We start from the raw sequence: 20358 nt of genomic DNA on the forward strand, positions 1-20358 counted from the left end.
AATGTAAAGCTGATGTGTGATCAGGATATCAGTTGTGTTACTTCTGGTTTACATCAGCGTGATGTAGCATGATGCTATTGTGATGGGGGCTGTATAAATACATAGTAAAGTATTAAATTATATTGTTCTGCAGGGGAGAAGTGTGTTCTGTTGAATATTTGGCTGTTATATGGTAAATATTTGTTAAGCTTACCTTATTGTTTACATCTAAAAGTATAAAAGATATTTTCTGAGACCTGTGCTGTTTTAATTAAATTTTATCATGTCATGTTTTACAGATTTGTGTAGTAAAAATACATTTCTTTAAAAAATTAGAATTGAAATATTTATTGGCATGCACCTGACACCCCAAATAAACACGTTAAGGAGTACCTGGCATGCTTCTAATGAATTGCACACTTTCTGGCATAAGATATACAAACTTTTTCAATACTTCCTATTTGATGCAACACCATAGCATGTATTGTACTGGTCATTTCATACCTGCCATTGAACAGTGATGGAGACGGAAGCCTGTCTGCATTGTTGATTACTCCTTTTCACTCCTCCCCCCCTCCACCCAGCCAGCCACCCACCCACCCACATTGCAAGTTGCTTTTTAATGACGTTAATATAATTAGGCTGGGAGAGAGGGAAGAAGGAAGGTGTCTTATGTTCTCTCTTTAGGTAGACTCTGGTCTTCAATACTATTCAGTAATGTATCTGATGTTGCAAGCAAAATTTCAGGCGCTTCCACTGAGGGCTAGTCTATGCCTTGCTTTAGCATTCTGTCTTGTCTCTGCTGGTTTGACACTGAGAATTAATCTATATCTTCATTTTCTATTACACTGTTGTTAGTACTAAATATTATGATATCACCCAGAGGCTCCACTCAGGATAGGGGCCCTGTTGTCCTAGACACTAGATAAGAGAGAATCCTTGCCCTAGAGGTCTTACAGTTTAAAAGATACAGAACAAGTGGAGCGTAAGTGATAGGGATATAACATGCAAGTAAATGAACGTGATGAAGAATTGGCAGAGTTTTGTTAGATACACTTTCTAAAAATAGCTTTAATTGGAGATAGAGGTAGGATGAGGAATGACAGGAGTGAAGAAGTTGGAAGAATAAGGAAGTAGGAAAAGGAAAGAAGGGGAAGAGAGTAAGATCTCATCATATGTCTGAAAGGAGTCATGGCAGTGATGAGCCTTAAGGAGGATATAAGCTTTATGGCTTATAACATACTCTACCCCTGCATAAGGAGTGGCATGGGAGAAAGTAAAAAGGTGTTCTCCACCAACCAGTCAGCTTTTCCTATTCAAGACTGGGAACATTGGAGCAAAGTCAGAGGTAGATTTTTTCAATAAGTTGTTAGAACAACTAGGTAAGGTAGGACTAAGGCCTGGTCTGCACTTAAGATTTACAATATAATTATTTTGATTAGGGGTGTGACTTTTATACGGAAATATCTATTTCTGAAAAAACTCTAGTGTAGATGTAATTATGCTATTATAAAGGTGATTTATACTGGTATATTTTATTCCTTTCCCATACAGGAATAGCATGTGTGCATACTCTCTCTTTATCTCTCTAGCACAGGGGTGGGCAAACTTTTTGGCCTGAGGGCCACATCTGGGTATGGAAATTGTCTGGCGATCCAAGAATGCTCACGAAATTGGGGGTTGGAGTGCAGGAGGGGGTGCGGGTTCCAGCTGGGGGTGCAGGCTCTGGGGTGGGGCTGGAGTTGGGAGTGCAGGAGAGTGCTCCGGGCTGGGACTGAGGGGTTCGGAGAACGGGAGGGGGTCAGGGGTGCAGGATCTGGGCGGCATTTACCTCAAGCAACTCCCGGAAGCAGCAGCATGTACCCCCTTCAACTGGTGGGGGTGGTGCTTGGGGCAAGGGTAGCATGAGGAGCTCCCTGGCTGCCCCTACGCAGAGGAGCTCGAGCGGGGACATGCCACTGCTTCCAGGAGCCACGGCACATGTGGAATGGGGCAAGCTCGCGACCCTGCTCCCTGGTGGGAGCTCAAGGGCCAGATGTGGCCCCTGGGCCGTAGTTTTCCCACCCCTGCTCTAGTAACTTTTTACTGATATAACTGCATCCACACTAAGGGGATTGTACTGCTTTAACTATACTGGTGTACTTTTTAGTGTAGGCAAGCCCTAGGTTGTGAAAGGCCTTAAAAGTACAGAAAAGAAGCCTGTGTTTGATGTGGAAGTGAAGGGGAAGCATCTAAAGAGGGGTTGATGTCAGGTTGAGGCGCCAGGAAGATGATCTTAGCAGCAGATTTTGAATGGACTTGACGGGAGCAAGTTTGGGGGGAGTCAGGCCCCAAATGGAAGAGGTTATAGTAGTCTGGTTGCAAAATGACGAAGATTTGAATCGGAGTTTTAGCTGTGCGGAGAGAGGGGAAAGGCCAGATCTTAGAGATGCTATATTGAAAGAAGCAGCAAGATTTAGATATGGCCTGAATGTGTGGGTCTAGAGAGAGAGTTGAGGCAAAGGTATTGTGCAGATTATGGTCATGAACAACTAGAACGAAGATGATGATTTCCACAATGTTTAAAGGAGGGGAAGAAGGAATGGTGGAAGGTGGCTGTTTTGGCTATGTTGAGTTTTCGCTGTTGGACTGTATATGAATGATGAGATATCAAGATGAAATGCTAGGGTGAATAGAGGAAGATGGGATAGAGGGGTAGTCTGGTGAGTCACTTGCATAAGATGATAGTCAAAGCTATGCTTGTAGAAGAGGAGGTGGCCAAGGACAGAGCCTCGGGGAATGCCTATAGAGACGGGGAAAGAGGAAAACAGCCCACTGAATGAAACACATCACAGCCAGTTGCTGTGAAGGTGATTAATGTCCTATGCAGAGGATCATGACCTTAGGTGAGGAATAAGCAAGAGGAGGTAAACCCTTAAAGGTATTTTCATGGAAAAGCTGCTAATAGTAGTTAAGAATGAGGGTAGAAAAACAGAAAAATCATACAGGAAGGAGGCCTCAGGACCTCTAACATTATGAACCCTTTCTTGCTTGCTAAAAGTTAAATATTTAAAAAGTGCATATCTCCCTTCTAAAAGGTGCCAGCCTGCCAATACTGGAAACCAAAGTCCCCTAACCGCAGAACAGATAGATCACGAGCAATGAGTGTTTTTCTTCGTGCAGCCTTGATTATGTTCCTTAGCTCTGTTCTAAGACCACTGTAGATAGTGAAAAGTTCAGTTTCCATTTCTTTTTGATTTTTAGCCTGTGTGCAGAACTGGCCAGCAATGATAGGCATTATGAGGTTAATTTTTAGCTATGTGGATAGCTGTCCACTGGAAACATGATAAATCTGATTTGTGTAATGCACCAAACAACTGTCATGTGGAAACTTGTACTTATTACAAATCTTATTACAGACTTTTGATACAGTGTTGAAAGGACCTGTCAATACAGCCAATTCACTGAGCTATCCAGGCATGGGTTTTCCTGAATCATCACCAAGGGTATATGATAAGGATTCTTCCCAACCCAGGGCAATGACAAGCTGGTCTGAGGGTTATGATTTCCACCCAAAGCCCTCCCACTTTATATTCCATCTCTCTTGTAGAACAACAGCAGCAGCTGTAAATGCAGCCAAGGCCCCAGTTTTCTCTGAGAATATAACATTGTTTTGTGCACGTCCCTGGGAATACCTGAAGGAGAATGCAGTAACGTTCCTATCTGATTCTCACAGCTATGCTGGCCTGAAATTCACAGGTCCATAGACTGGACTCTTGCACATCCCCAGCCTAAAGTTTTTAGTCCCTTACCTGACTTATTGTAATGTAAAATCTCTTCCAATTCGGTCAGCATTCGGGATTCTTATTTCTTGCTTAGAGAGTGATCCCATGCAGCTCTGACAATTTATTACAGGAGGTGTTGCTGATGTTAAATTTTCTCTTGGTATATTCTAGCAAGAGTTCTTTGTTTTTAAAAAGAGAATTTTGTATTTGTGCATTGTAACTATAGAAACAAAATAAAAATACTGTGTATATTGCCTCTTATGATCTGACTAGTGTCTTGTTCATCATTGCCCTGCACAATCATTTACACCAGTGCAAAATAAGTGCAAAATGTTTCCCCATGTTAATGGTAACATTTTACACCTCATTAGCAGTCAGGTCTGGTCTAAACTTGAAAGTTATACTAGTATAAATATTTCAGATACAGGTGTGAATTTTTACCAAAATAGTTATATTGGTACAAATCCTAGTATGGACTCAGTTAAACTGATATAAAGGTGCCTTATATCGATATAGCTTTTTTTCCTTCCCATATGAAAATAAGGAGTAATGGTATAAGCACATTTATCTCAATATAACTGCGTTCACTTCACACACTTTAGCTACATCCGTGTAGTTAGAGCTGTGCAGCTTTTGTGAGTAGATGAGCACGTAGTCTTCGAGAGAGACTAACTCAGCTTGAACTTAGTGAGAGTTAAACTGAAAGGGAAACAGCATTAAGAACATCAAAATTAGGAAGGGTCAGTATTCAGATGGAAGATGCACGTAAACAGGTTAACCAAATAGAATATCTGACAATAAAGGAAGATGAGAAAGGAAGTCAGCTAGAGTCCTTAAATTAAGAAATATAATTGTTTTGTAGAACTCACTTCTCTTGAGGGAAAGAAAGATGCAGTAGAGTTGTATCTTTCATAAATGGGAATTTAGAATGACTGGGAAATTTTTCGAAGTGAATTTTGAAAAACGTATTAAAAAACATTTACAGTGACTGTTTAAGGGCTACATTTCTAAAAAGACCTGAAGTCTGCAGACAAAAATGCATGCGCATGCTTCCTTTCCGACAATAGGGTATTCAAATTCCTTGCTCTAATTGTATACCCACATTTGTAGGCATAATTGTGTGTATATTTTTTCCATGAGGACTTCTGTTTTGACATTTTGGCCCTGTCACTCATCTACAGTCACTTACATTACAGAAATACATATTTTGTTCTGTTTTGGATGATCGGGATTTATGAACAGTTTAAAAGTAAGTCAGGAAATCATAATTACTGTGTCACAATTTCAGGAGCTAAGATAGTTGAGTAACACAACCTGTTACTGTGAAAACTGTGACAATCCTAGCTTGTGGCTCTGGAGCTGCAGGATCCTACAAGTGGCTCACTGTTCTGTTCACATATCTGGGAGCCTGCAGCACTGTGAGTGGAATGCCCAGTCATGCGAGCATACACCTACATTATCAGACAAAACAGAAAGCACTAGGCAAATGGTCCTGTGGGGGGGAGCTGCTGCATTTAATTTCTCAGCCTCCCTTCTCTGCCTCTTGCTTTATGAGACCCAGACACTGGCTATGTCAGTTTTTCACCAGAAGATAAGAAGGGATGGATGGAATTCGAAGGGATGCAGATCTGATTTCATTAAACTGATGACGTGATGTTGTACTGAATGACAGTGTTATCAGCTCTTGGTACTGGAGGACAGCATGTCGTGACTATTTTTGGGCTGTGATGCTCTAGCTTTTAAAGCTAGGTAATATTGACCTAGGGGGTTCTTTACTACACAAAGACAGGAAATTGTTCAAGCTATTTTAAGTAAAGTTCAGAAAAGTACCATTCATCCTTTCATATTTCAGGTTAACTTTTTCAATATGTAATACATTTTGCAAAGGAAAGCAACCTACTTTGTTTAGATTTGAAGTGTACATCTGTAGGACTGATAGTGGGAGTGCCACCTTTTAAGATTTATGCCAACAGTTCTACTGGTTGCAGTGCTACATCTCTCAACTCTCAGAGCGCATAGTTCTATGCTTCTAATGAGAAAAATGTGTTAGAGTATGCTAATTTCATTTGTTCTCAGTTTCTGCATTTTTATAGGTGCTTAAAGAATACTGAACACTACATTCTTCTGCATGGACAAACAAGACTGTTAGTCACCCCTGCCTAAAACAGACCTTCTCCAGATTGTTAGCTGCTACTACTAGTTAGCTAGTAAGAGCCTTTATATACACTTAAAATAAGAGAAAATACAGGGAATAAAAACGAGAATATGGGAAGAGTTGAGGAAAGGGTACATGGGCACTGAAGTCATTATAAAAACTTTCTCTTCCCCCCCCTTAATTAATAAACCACTGCTGCTTTCCAGATTTTCTTCATTCTTGCCCTTAAAAAGTTTGATCTTCCCAACTTTAGTAATTGCCTCTTGCATAATACCCTTACGCTTAAATGACGACTGAAGGTCTAGTTTTCTCTGTGTGTGTGTGTGTGTGTAAAGAATTTTAAGGGCCACTTTGATTGCTCCTTCATTATGTTCTTCGGGGGATTCCTCCTCATCTTGCCACATAGTCCTGTCCTTGGTCCCCATCTCTTCTCCCCCCACATCTTGTTTGTTTGTTAACCTCATCCGAAAACACAAATTCAACTACTATAGAGTACTTACAGATCTACCTACCTGCTCCAGACTTGTCAGCTTCTGTCCCAGCTAAAGTCTCAGCCTGTCTCTCTATATCTTCTTTGGATGTGTAGCTGTTAGCTCGAGCTCAATGTGGCTAAAACAGAGCTCTTAATCCCCCCCCCCAGCAAGCCCTTCTTGGACAACACCACCATCCTGCCTGTCACTCAGGCTTGTAACCTGGGTGTTCTCTTCGACTGGGACTTCTCTCTAGGTCCTCACACCCAGCCGATGTCCAAGTCTTGCAGATTCTTTCTGGATAACATCTCTAAGATATGGCCTTTCCTGTCCATCCATGCAGCTAAAATTCTTGTCTGGGCTCCCATCATCTTGCACCTCAATTACTGCTACTTACTTTTCTCTGGCCTTGACAAATGCAATCTTGCCCCACTCGCATCCGTTCAGAATGCTTCTGCACTCTCACTTGGACTACATCACCTCTCTTTTTGCATCCCTCCAGTGGTTCACTATTCTCTATTGCATCAAAATTTGTCTTTGCATTCCAGGCCCTTCACAGCCTACCTCTCCCCTCTCATTTAGTATTAAGAACTTGACTCCTGCTTACAACTGCCGATGATGACAGCCTCCATTGCCCACTTAAGTTTTCAAAGAAGCATCTTCATGTTTTCTCCTGTGCTGCCCCTCGTGTGGGATGAACGCCCTACAAACATTTGCTAAGCCACTTCATTGTTCTCCTTCAAACCCGTCCTTAAACTCTTTGCCATGATGCCTACAAAAAACTTGGCAATGCTTAGGCCACTGGTGTTTTGAGACCACTAGGTATCAAACTGTTTCCTTGCAGTATTCATCTACTGTCTCTTTTATTCTGCTTTCGCTGACTTAGGCTCCTAGATGCTCTGATAATACAGATAATTAGTCATAATAATGGTTCATATAAATAATTCCTACTATCCTCAAGGGGTGTGTGTGTGTTGTACTTGTGTGTGGAAGGCAATATGATCTTGAGTAAATGGAGGAACCTAATGACTTCAGCAAAAACGAGGAGTCCTTGTGGCACCTTAGAGACTAACAAATTTATTTGGGTATAAACTTATGCTAAATGTTAATCTCTAAGATTATGCCCAAATAAATTTGTTAGTCTCTAAGGTGCCACAAGGACTCCTTGTTGTTTTTGCTGATACAGACTAACACGGCTACCACGCTGAAACCTAATGACTTCACTGTCTCTGCAGTTATGTGCTCACCTAGCTTTTATCTGCTTTGTTTCCTGTTCATCTGCAGGAAATGTGAGCCAGGGAAAAAGTTGAAAGAAGAAATCAAGAAAATGAATTTGTTATTAGTGAAGTATAAAGAATCTCATAACTACAGATCTTTTCTGCTTTTTCATATTTTTCTCATAACAAGCAGGGCAAATTGCTCCAATTTACTTGTAAAAATTTTCTGGTTTACAGTAGACAACAGTAAAGGTAGATGTGAGGCACCTCTGTTAAAAGTTAGTAAGAGTCTGAGAAGATGGAAAAAATACAATGTTGCAGTTTCAGGTTAAAGATTTAGATTGCAGAGTTATCTAGTTCTGTAATTTATACATTTTAATAACTGTCTTTATATCCAGTGGAGCATGTTTAGTGATCATGTTAAAGGATTTCAGGCATAGAAAAGGCTTACCGTTGCATAACACGTTGCCTTCTAACTTTACTTCACTTTGCAGCACAAAGAAAAGTGAGTTCTGTTGTCATTGCAGTTCCTGTGCTCATTTAAATTTTTACAAAATAACTTACATTTATATAGCACCTTTTATTTTAGAGATCCGCAAGTACAACACTAGAGGATGGTCTTGACCAATAACAGGGCAAGCTCCTCTTACAAAAGGAGCATGCACATCAGATAAGACTGTTCTACATAAACTGCACAGTATTGGTTTCATCAGTTTCACAGGGATGAAGGGTTTAGGTGACCATTTTGGGATTTGAACCTGTGGTGTCAGGGAGTCAAAATCTATCACTTAGACCTTTATGCTGTCTCCTCAGTCATTGTTTTGGAAAGAAGTTTAGAGGTAGATTAGTGGTGTTTTTTTAATGCAAACATATTTAGGATAGGATTCGAATCTCTAACTTTGTCACAAAAATTAGACACAACACCAACCAAAAGGAAAAAATATCAAGCACATAATGTACAGAAGATCTATATAAAATGGCTTGTGGTAAAGAACTGATCTGATGGCATGTTCAGCTCCATGTAATGGATCTTGTTTTGAGAGCAAACATGAGGTATAGTACTGAGTGTGTCTTCTTCCCTAAATTTATTGTATCTAACTCCCATGCATCAAAGGGAAAAGAGAGCTTTAACTCCAGTGCTTTAATTGGTATGTTGACATTGCTAATCTGACTGTTTTCTGTGAACATAATAATGCTCTTATATGGCTCTTTCTTTCTATCAGTAGATCTCAAAATGCTTTACAAAAGGAAGTAAGTATTATGACCAAGGCATTTATTGTCATAATATTCAGGTATTTTGAAAATGTCCTTCATGATGGAGTCTGTTCTTAAATATGAAAGTAAAATTTCTGAAAATCTCTCTCTCCAACACAATTAAATACGCGATGCATTTTATTGTACTGAAGTTATATGCACAAAATGGAATGTATCATTACAGGTATTATTGCAACTATTATGAATCTGGAAAAGAGATTGAACCAACAGTGTTTTGGATATGAATAAAATTAAATTACCAAACTTAGAGCCATACAGAATCCCAATGCCCCGACACTAGTGCTTAAATAAGCATAATATTTAAGAGTATCATCATTGATGTGATTAGGGAGTTCTTGAAGTGATAAAGGGGTTTATACACTTTCCCCACCATCTCATGACAAACAAAAATAAGCCTTTGACAGAAGAGAGAGAAATTAATGAAAATACATAGATTTTACAACTCCATCTGATGTACGCTTTAAATTTACAACCGTGTATTCAAAGCCCAGACATGCACAGGAAAGGAAATGCTGGTCTTTTTGAAAACAACAATCAGTATCCCTTTGCAGTGTTTACATACTCCTTAAAGGGTGCCATACATAACATTTCTGGAACATTAAAGTATACAATTAACATTTAGTGAGTATTTATTCTCCATGTCAAAGGGAATAATTTTTTTTAAAGGATCTTGATATATTGATGTAGGCAAACATTTTCAAACTTTGATGCCTAAAATCCTAAATCCATATTCAGGCACCATAAGTGACTGGATTTTTCAGAGCCTCCCATTGGTGTTAGTGGAGATGCCTGTTCTTATCACCTTTTAAAATTTGGTCACTTTATTTAGGTGGCTAACATTTAGCTACTGAAGTCTGAATATTCTGACCCTATATTTAGCCTTACTGTCCAGGGGAATTTACTGGGCCTGATTCTCTGCTCTGTTACATCAGTCTTGCATCAGTGTAACATAGCGGAGAATAAAGACCTTTGAAACCAACAGGATCTATTTCTCATAAGTTAGCAAAGAACTGAAGTATTAATGGGAGAATAGGTCCCCAATATATATGATATGAGGCAAATCCCCTGGTCATCTGATTAGACTGGTCCATCAAGTTTGATATCTTATGTACTAATAATATTGTAGAATTAAAGCATTAACCTCCACTTTGTTCTCCTCTTGTTAATAGCTTTTGAAAATTTAACAGGTAGACTTGTGCTTCCTAGATCTACATTCCTTTGATAGATGCCAGAAATATGGTGACAAAAATTACAATCCTGGTCTTAAATGCAAAAGCTCTTTGTTTCATGTTTTAAATCAACTGTTTTGAATGCATTTTATGTACTGCAGCCTATTTACATAGGTGCCTGACTTGAATGTTATTTTGTAACATTCAGTTTACAATTTGTTTTCTATAGGTGGTAAAGTATAAATTATGTCAGTCAGTCATTTTGATGACTTGACTTTTTTTTTTTGCCCAGCTACAAATATAAAACTGACAGAAAAGAGGAAAAGACTACCTGTGTGTACAAACATAAATCATGTAATGTTTGTGCTATTACTGATGGAAAATAAGACCGGTTTTCATGTGATTACTGAACATATATAAATACTCTTGCTGTATGATGTGGTACTACATTACATTCAAAGAGGACCTTTTATATATTAAAATACAAAAATATGCTTTAAGGGATTAAAGAAAATAACTTAAACTCTGAGAAGCAAGAAAATTCATAGTTGGGACAGAAACTCCTTATGCCTTTGTATTGCAATAGTTAGGCCAGTTAGGCCAAATTCTGCCCTCAAAAGTTGGAAAAATCTTCTTGATTTTCAATGGGATTTATATAGGCATGTGAAGGCAAACAGTTATTAAAGATGGGAGTTTCAGAACATTCTTGCTATATTGTGGATTCAAGTCATATCCTCAGTTACTTTAACAGTTTAGGTTTATTTTTGTTTACAGTAATTTTAAAATAAAAGAAATGAGGCACTGATACGGTATGGCTTATTTGTGTCAATGTACCGTATTTTTGTTTCTAAGGGTTTGACACCATGAATAACCTAATGCATCAAGGGAAAGAGTAATTTCTTTGATAACACAACTGTTTGCCCATTGTGTCTAATGACAAACTGATATACCAAAAGTAAAACTATTGATTCAATGGAATAGCTTAGTTCTAATGGAGTTGAACCTTTATACGATAAATGTTTTGCCATGTACTTACTGTACATGTAGAGTAGCTACTTAAAACATTTATCTTTTAGCTGTATTAAGGACTTAATCCTGGAGTCTTGACTCAGAGAGAACTACCACTTCAATCAGTGGGAATTTTGTCTGAGTGCAGGACTTGGTCCTAAAGGTAGTTTAAAGATAACTATTTTTTTTAGAACAACTTAAACCTGAAATCACCAAAAAATTAAAATTTCCCTCAAAAAATAAAGGGCCAAAGTTGATTTTCTTCAAATTTTGAAAAAGAAAAATATGCTCTTTGGCTAAAATCTTGTATACCAAATTCAAACCTGAAATGCTTCTGCCCCCCATTGTTATAAACTCCTGAAAATATGGTTTTACAATGGAATCTTCTAGTGACCCTTAACTACAGTGTCTTGAATGCAACATTAAAATAAATAAGATAGCATAGTACAGATAAACATGCCTCCAAATCATATACCCGTTGTGCAATGAAACCGTAATTCTGAAGATGAAAGGAGAAGCTTATTTGAAACTATTAAATGATTTTTATATGCAGTTGAGGTTTTTGTTTCTTTCCAAGAGTTCCTTTACTAGTTTCTCTAGAGAGAAGAGATGCTCATCCACATCTTCTGGTACAAGATTCCTGATGGAATTGGCAAGTTCAAACAAGTATTCCGTGTTTCTTCCACTAGGACCAACTGCATTAAAAATCTGTTCAGCAATGTCTTCTAGGGGTGCTGGACCAAGGTAGTTAGGATTATCACAAGTTCCAATATATAACAACACATTAAATGGTTTTATTGAGGGATCTTTTGGATAGAAAATGACAGTTGTAGTCCTGTAGCCTCCTTTCTCTCTGAAGTCGAGGTATGCCTTTACTTCAACTTCTTGTCCTGCGGGCAATCTGTAAGCAACACCCCATACACAACCCTGTTGAAGAACACAACCAGAAAGGTAAATCTAAACACTGAAGGGATACTAGCAATAAACTTCATTTAAAACACACTTTTTTGGTAGAGCCCTTTCTACAAATAGTTTTCCCCCTTCATCCTCTCCGTCCTTTATTTAGGAAAAGAGCTGAAATCAAAATGGTGGTTCTTGTTTAAGAACTCTCAGTTGACGTTAATTATGCCAAATTCTTTCTGCACCCTATTACGGATATTGGGCTTAGTTTTAGAAATAAAAGAAATTTGGTGCAATTTATTTCTGCTAACGTTGTCTAGTTGTTGCATCTGAATTTAGAGCACTAAACACGCAGGTTCATTTCTTTTAAATAATGTTTGCTAAAGCATCAGCAGAGGGAATACAAAATGAGTTTTCACAATCTCACACAAATAGATTAAAAATAAATTCCTTAGGTGGAGAGGTAGATTTAAAAGTAATTTTCACTAGATTATTCCTTTTAGGTAGGTCAGTCTTCATTTCTAAAACTTTGAATATTGCTTTATTCTGATACCTATATTTTAAAGGATTTGTGTTTTAATTTATATGTACCACCAGTGTGTAGAATTGAAAGAGAGAAGGCTATCTTAAAGTTTTGGCTTTATTTTCTGCTACTGGGGAAATTCTGCGTCACTGTGCACGCACATAATTAATGAGCCACACATTTTTAATTTTTTGCACAGAAAAAAGCATCTGCTGAAAAGTTGCTGCAGTTCCACCTTTTGCCCAGGAGAGGGTGCTGTGGTGAGAGACTGCAGCAGCAGCTCCCAGCCAGTAGGGAAGAGAGAGAGCCTTCTTCACAGCACCTATAGGGCCGGGCCAGGTCAGGAGACAGGGACTATGGGGAGGCAGACAGTGTGGGGTGCTGGGGGGTCAGACAGGGACTCATAAGGGCTAGTCAGGGAGGACAGACTGGGGCAGGGGCTGAATGGGAGTAGAGGCACAGGGCCACATGGTGATGGGGAGGGGGGTGTAGAGCCACATAGGGATGGGGTATCTGAGTAGGGCACAGATGCACATGGGGATAGGGTGTCTGAGTGGAGGAGGAGGGACCTGTGTCTGATTGAATGGGAGAGGCTAGGGTCTCCACGGGGGAAGCTCCCTAACAGTTGCCCCCCTCCCCCCCGCACAAAAAAACCCAACAACCCCAAACCTGTTCCATACTTCTCCCACCCACATCCAACAACCCTCCAAGTTCACATCCAGGCTCCTTCCCCGCAATTATTTCCCTCTCCCTCAGCTCCTCCATTACCCCTGGCTCCCCCCAGCCTTTGCACTGCTTCTACAGTGTGTGGGAAATATGGTTCTGTATTGTAGTTTAAATGAATTATTACTTAGAGTTGTGTATTAATATGCCTAGTAAAGAATCTATTTGTCAAAAAAACACTTCTGAATCTTTTTTTGTCTGTATTGTTACAGACATATTTGCTGACAGGTATTTTGAAATAAATGACCAAAAATAATTGAAACTGGTGTGATTATATTGTTATTTTGACAAAAAAATGCAGAATTTTGCAGAATTTGAAAATATTGTGTGCAGCATTTTTTAAAAATTTTTGGTGCAGAATTCCCCCAGGGGTACTCTTCTCAGAACTAAACCCTATAATATCAGAGCACCCAACAACACTGTTAGCAGAAATGGCATTAAAACATCTTAAGAATCTGGATGTTTAGCCATGTGTCAGAGCTAGGTGGGAATTTTCAGAGGAAATGTTTTTTGGTCAGAAAATACTGATACATTTTCACTAGAAGTTATGGTTTTAATGAATCTCTTTAAAAACCAAACCAAACCTGAAGGTTGCGCAGGTCCAGGGTGTAATTTCTGGTCAAAGACAAACCTGAGCCCAGAACAGCCAACAATTTCATGCTTAGGGCACTCACCTGGGGTGGGGGAGACTCAAGTTCAAGTCCCTGGTTTGAATCAGGTAGAGTAGGGACTTGAACTTGGGTCTCCCTCATCCCATGTGAGTGCACTAATCACTAGGCTCTTAGTTATTTTAGGGTGGTCTCCCTCTCTTTTTGCAAATTTTTTTTTGAAAGGCCTAGGATTTGTTCCAATGAGAAACAAAAACAAGTTTGAATCCTCAGTTCTTCACAAAACAGAATTCTTGTTTTCTGTCCCACCCTAATGGTTTGTCTTCAAAGCTACAATTCCCAGAACTTTAATTTTAGTTTGGCTTAGAGATGGTAATCTTTCCCTCCCTTATATATTTTCAAACAAGAAGAGAAATCCTAGTGACTTAGCCCAGTGAAATCTGTATACCTACAGTGACCATGCCACCAGTGCTTAGCAGTGATTTTTAGATGAGGCCTTAATTTTTTGTTACATTCCCTGTCCATCTGTCTTCTCCTGCAAGTTTCCAGTAGGCAGAAAAAAGAAATGGTGATTTCTAGGATACCCATTAAGGCAACTATATTGTTTCTTACTAGAAGGAAGTTACTTGTTTTTGAATTAATTCAGAAATAGCCTCAAATTTAACTTGCCCTTCATAGGACAATGCAAGAGCAATCCATTTGTTAACATGAAGTTGGTATAAATATTGTTGGCATTGAATTGACTACAAAACAAAGTAATAAATTTATGTATCATTCTAAATTGGCCGCTGCTTTAAGCTATTTTGGGGGATTTCAGCCCCTAGAAGTTACTTATTTTTCAGTTGTTTGACCATATTGTGTACAACAAAATATTAAAAATACTTGAGTTAAAAAAAGCAACTACTACACATATGTGACAGTTACTTATAATGAACTGTGTTTTATTTCCTTCCCCTGGGACTGCATCTTGTTCAACCATGCAGTCCATGATGAACCAGAAGAAACTACTGTTTTCTGTTTTATCCCTTTCAGATGTAGTAGTTTTATCTTGGGCCAATACTACTTCAAATGGGTATGTCGGTACGAGTAACCCACACCTCTCCCCAGATTGTTTTCATATGTGGATAAGCTCTAAGAGTTTTTGGTTGCAAGAGAAGTTTCTGTTTGCTTCTACATGCACGTCTCCTTGAGCTGTGGGTTACCTCTACTGCTTATGCATACTGATGCTAAAACAATGAGAATAAGTCTTGTTGCAGAAACAAGGATGTTATACAACTGTTATGGGCAAAACAGTTCATGGGTTTGGTATTGGATTTAGAGGAGCATTGGTTCAGATGTCAAAAGGAGGAAGCAATATGACGGTTTGAAGGGAAGCATTCTAGCTCCTACCCCTGATTATTTTCCCTTTTTAAAATAATTTTCAATGAACTACAAAGGGAGAGAGTTAAAGCAGTTCTCCAAAACAGCATTTTCAAATTAAAGTTACCTCTTCACCTTTCATTCACTCTTGTTTCAGCCATTTGAGCTCAATTTAATTATAAACAAACCAACTATTGAATCAGTTGATAGTCTCAAAATAACTTAAGGTTGTATCTAAATCAAGATTTAAAAAAAAAAATCTGATGGTTTGCTCTGGGACTCCTGCAATCACAAATAAGTTGGTTTAACAATACAAATACAGCAAGAACAAATATAACCATTCTTTGCTTATATGGGTGAGTATGTGTATAACATAATGGTATCCAACAGTACTGTAGTGTGAAAAAAAACTTACCAGAAAGATACAGAAAGTCACATTGACAGACACTGTACTGCATTGTGCTTGTTTTGTCAGCTACAAAAACAGTTGAAGTTTATGATTACGGTTACATTTACCTCTATTCATTGCTACCATTTCAGGGAAATGTCAATGTTACAAGTATTTTGCCTCGCTGAATAATAATTAAAAGTACAGTGAATCTTCACTGTTATGTCAGGCATGAGCCCTGTTTAGACAAACTCCCTCCAAGGTGCCGAAGCCCCTGCACATTATGTACACTGGCTACACACCATGCTCACCCTAGCCCAACTGTGACAACTAGCCTAAGCATGTACAACCTAAAAATGAAAACTACCTCAGCTCTTTGCAAGGAATGTATTTAAATGAGCTCCTTGCCTCTTCTCACACCACTGTTCACTAGCTTAGTGTCCTCTCTGTTCCAAATTCAGTTGTACTTGAGAATCCTCCTTCCTCCCCAATCTAAAATAAATGAAAATCCAGGATGTCTGAGGGAATTTACCAGTGGACTGTTGTTTTTTTACTTACCCAGATTACTTGCCTAATAAGAGGAGTGGTGACTCTTGCTATTTCTTCCTCTGCACACTGATTTCTATTTGGGTTTGTGGAAAACCTTAAGTTTGGACCCTTGTTTCCCCTCCCTAGTTGAGCATTGCTTTGACTCCTCTAATGTTTCCTTCATGACTGACTGACATTTATCAGGAAGCTAGGTAAGAGTCTGCCTGCCATCTCCATCCCCATCTAGCCTCTTGGGCCTTACCCACAATCCCCATCTGCATATTCAATTCTTCCCTGGAGCCATATTTTTCCGGCAGCAGTGCTAAAGCCAAAACCTGCATTATCATATCAGAGGGAAATCCTTATTGAAAAAGGAGCAGCCTTTGGGTTTACATAGCTTGGAAGGCTCAGGAAGCTTTAGTGGGTCAGCAACCACAAACAATTTTAGGCTGAAGAGAGCTGTTAGATGAGAGGAAAAGTTTGGCAAACTAACTATTATTTAAATCATCTTTTGAGATTTTGTTCCCGTTCTAAGACCATTGCTCTGATTTGGGTATCTTGAAACAAAACCAAAGAGTTGTCATATAACAACTGCAAAAAAGTGTATGCAAGATCATCCCCTATTCATAGGTCTTTTGATAGACTAAAATGGTTTTAAAATTGTCTGTAGACCTTTGATGGTCACTTCCAGATGGTTCACAATGGTGAAGCCTCTGTCAGACTTCAAGCAGGAATGATTCATGCTACGTACAGCTTAATGCAGGACTCTTCGTGCTTATGGAGGTGTTCTGAATGGCTGAACTTAAACACCCATGCACCTCTGCATCCTGCAGAGATTCACGTTTTCTTGCGTGGAAGCTTATTTGCATATTTAGGATGGGAGATGTTACTAATAAATGTAAAATTCTACCCCCCGAGAGAGGAAATGAACAGTAGAGTTACACAGCTGGGGAGGTGATGGGTTTATAGGTCCCTCATTATCTGTGAGAGAGTGACAGAGCAGTACTAGCCCAAAAAGGTCCTGCCCCTCAAGAGCTGCAGAAAATGCTCCAAATGGAGGATTTGCTTAAAAGGGGACTCTTGCAGTCAAGCAGGGGCAGAGTGAAGAGGCTGCCTGCAGGAAGGAAGCCAGTTCCTCTTTAGCCAATTCCTCTTCTGGGACAGAGGAATCCACAGGGGAAGGCTTGGACTGTCGGTAAGGCCCAAGAGGCTAGACCTTTTCCCCCTTTCTCCCTCCTCCCCCTCTCCCCCGACCAAGGGGAATCCTTGGACATTGGGAAGGGAGTTGGGAAACCCCTACTGATTATATGAATAACTGACTGTTTGCTTCCCTCCCAATCGAAAGTTGCTCAGAGTGCTGTGACCTCACCCCAAACTGAGGAGAGAATAGGGGAGGTAGGAAATACCCCAGACCAGCTTCCCCTGGACCATCTCCCTAGAGGGGACTGAGATACTCCTCATGTATTCCCACTTGGGCCTGAACTTGGTGGAGAGGGAAGGCCCAGGTCCTCGTCCCCTGCCTTGCTCCCCTGGTCTGACTGGGGGAACCTGAAGAAGGATGGGCTATAACTTGGCCGCCAGTCCCTGAGATTGCCCAGCAAGGCCCCACAAGGACTTTGTGTGCTGTTGAGCCGTGGCCTACCCTCTAGGCACGTTGGCTCCTAAGTGAACCTACTACAGGGGGACAATATGCCCTGCACCTCTGCAATGAACTTTATTTTGTGTTGTCTCATAATATTGTCCTATTACATTGTTTGATTACAAGATGATGTATTGCTTCAAGAAAAGGATGGGAGAGGATATGACCGCACAAGACTTGATGTGGTGTTAGAACTTCTTAATTATGAAATAGCATTTATTCTACCCAGTTCTTTTCAACTGAGGGCCACAATGACAGCACAGTGCATCAGTTGAGAATTGCCTCTAACTCCATGTCACACCAATTAGTTCCAAACTAAGGGCCTGATCCTGTGATGTGCTGATCTAGTTTGGTTGATATCAGTGGGAGATGAGGACACTCAGTATCCTGCAGGAATGGGTTGTATAAAAGGACTCCTGCCTTAAATTGAAATCTGGAAGAGAGAGAAGGAAACACAGCCTACCCTTAGAACACCCAGATTCATAATTCATGCACTGTATAAGTCTGAGAATGATCCAGGCTAGACAGTTTGCATTAAGGTCATGTGTGTAAAAGGACAAACGAATAACACTCAAATGATTAATATGGTTTCATATTGCAGTTAACACAAATGGCTTGAATGCGTAGAAACCAACTATATGAACTATACACATTATAAAGATGATATGCTAAAAGAGGCTAAATAAATCTAGTCGTGCTATATAAGAGCACAGTCCTGTTGCCATAGCTCATGTGGGTACTCCGACTGGGAGTCATAGGAGTCCTTCAATGGGATGACTAATGGTGAGCAAGAACTATCGGACTAGGCCACAATAAAGTAGTTGCATGTAAAAGCATGTTTCCTTGTCAAAATCTGACAAGACCAAATATCTAGGCAAACTCCTCCCTTATCTCCCCCAAAATAAAAAACACTTTTTGCTATTTTATAAATCAGAAAAAAAAATGTAGATTTTCTTTTACATGGACAGAATTAAGGCCCAATTCTGCCATTCTTCCATGTGTTTTATTCTGCAAATATTTCAATGGGACTTTTCATGGAAAAAGGGCTTGCCCATCTGTAGTAAGACTAGCAGAATCAGGCCTCTTACCATTCCCAAAAAGGAGCTTTTGTTTAAGCTCACAATATTCATCAGTTCATCTTTGAATCAAAGAGTTTAAGCAAGAGTTACTGTGGCTTAATCTTGACACAGGCCAGATTGTATTTTAGGGAAGCTATCTTATAGGATGTTCCATCAGAACACTGTCTCAAACTGGTAATAGCTTCCAGGTTGTATAAATTTGACAGTAGCAAAACTCTGTTTAAACAAGGCAGTTAATTTGGGTATTCAGGAAGATGCTTAAAACTCTGCCTTCTATAATCATGAAGCCAAAGCACTTCTAGTTGCTTTTAGACTAACTAGCTAAACTAGATCAGTTGAAAGCCACTATATGTACCATTTTATATAACATTTGGATTTTAAGAATGTTTTGAAAGCAAGAAAAATCAATCAAGTTATTTATCTACACACGAAAGATAAGAAAATGCAGATTCATAGAGCCCTTAAGTTCTGAATGCAGTAGGACATTCTGTATGCTTAGAATAAATATTACGTACAAAAAAGGAGTACTATACCTCAGGATCTTCAACAAGAGTCACAACTCTTCCAGGCTAAAATGAAAATAAATATTGCTAGTTCAGTGAAAAGCTTTTTTTGTCAAATCATTAGCAAAAGTGAACAGTTTTTTTTAAAATAGAGAACCAAACAAAGAATCTCATTGAAGTCTATCCCTTTAGATGATTGGGGCTCTAGCATGTGTATGTGTGTGTATACATACATATATATATATATATATACACATACATATACACACACACACACACAGTGAAGTGATCTGTATTAGAAAACAATATGGGAGTTAATTGGTGGTAAATAAAACTTTAGCTTTTAAGTGGAGGTGGTGGGAACACAGAAATAAAGTTAAGGTTAGTGTAGACAAACAATTTTGAGCTCCTTACTTTTGAGTGTACTGTGTAGAGCAACTCCTGCTGCCATTTAGAAGACAATGGCAATCTTCACTTCACTGATGTAGAATTACGCTCTTACTGCTCTTCCAAAAAATTGTGTATGTAAGACATTTTCAGCCTCTTAGATTTTAGTCTGAATTTATATAAGTTGCCAGCTCAAGTCTGTGAGAAACTAATAAATAATTCCTTTCCCATATATCAATTTTCAATAAGGGTTTATGCCAAAAAATTACTTAACTGTGGTATAAAGAATTAAATGAACTGGTTTATGAAAATTTTCTGTTGTTGATTTCTGCTTGTTTTTAATCATCTTACCAATTTCCAGCAACAAACAAACAAAAACAAAAAACCAACCAAGGATGTCCCAATAAGAACACGTTCTGGGTACATGAGATTGCAATGAAGTACATACCCTTTGGTGCTGAAATCACTCACTATTACCTCATAAAGGATTTAATGCATGTTTGTGTTTTTGTTAATCACATCCTGTTTTCTAACATTTTCAGATTTTTCACTTGCATTTGCCCCTTCAGTTACCAAACAGTCCAGGGGGAAAAGACACAAAATAAGTTAAAACTTTAAATTCAATGGTAGACTATAAAGATGAAGAGTGAGTTTCTGATATTCCCAGTAAGCGTGAATGATGGG

At 39.1% G+C, this 20358-nt stretch overlaps 2 protein-coding genes across 11 annotated transcripts in view; one reads left to right on the plus strand and one right to left on the minus strand.

Moving 5' to 3' along the window:
• ASB3 (ankyrin repeat and SOCS box containing 3) overlaps positions 1–20358 on the plus strand; it is a 126607-nt gene that overhangs the window by 1379 nt on the left and 104870 nt on the right. The window lies entirely within an intron of this gene.
• The window catches only part of CHAC2 (ChaC glutathione specific gamma-glutamylcyclotransferase 2), a 29025-nt gene continuing 17621 nt past the window's right edge, over positions 8955–20358 (minus strand). For all 5 annotated transcript variants that reach the window (XM_027834565.3, XM_043543815.1, XM_043543812.1 and 2 more), the window contains 2 exons: positions 19318–19353; positions 8955–11964 (listed from right to left, as the gene is read on the minus strand). In XM_027834565.3, the coding sequence (XP_027690366.2) occupies positions 11581–11964; positions 19318–19353 (420 nt within the window). In that variant the 3' untranslated portion in view covers positions 8955–11580. The remainder of the gene's footprint in view (positions 11965–19317; positions 19354–20358) is intronic.

The sequence above is a fragment of the Chelonia mydas genome, chromosome 3 (genome assembly GCF_015237465.2).
Source record: "Chelonia mydas isolate rCheMyd1 chromosome 3, rCheMyd1.pri.v2, whole genome shotgun sequence".
In the NCBI taxonomy this organism is placed as follows: domain Eukaryota; kingdom Metazoa; phylum Chordata; order Testudines; family Cheloniidae; genus Chelonia; species Chelonia mydas.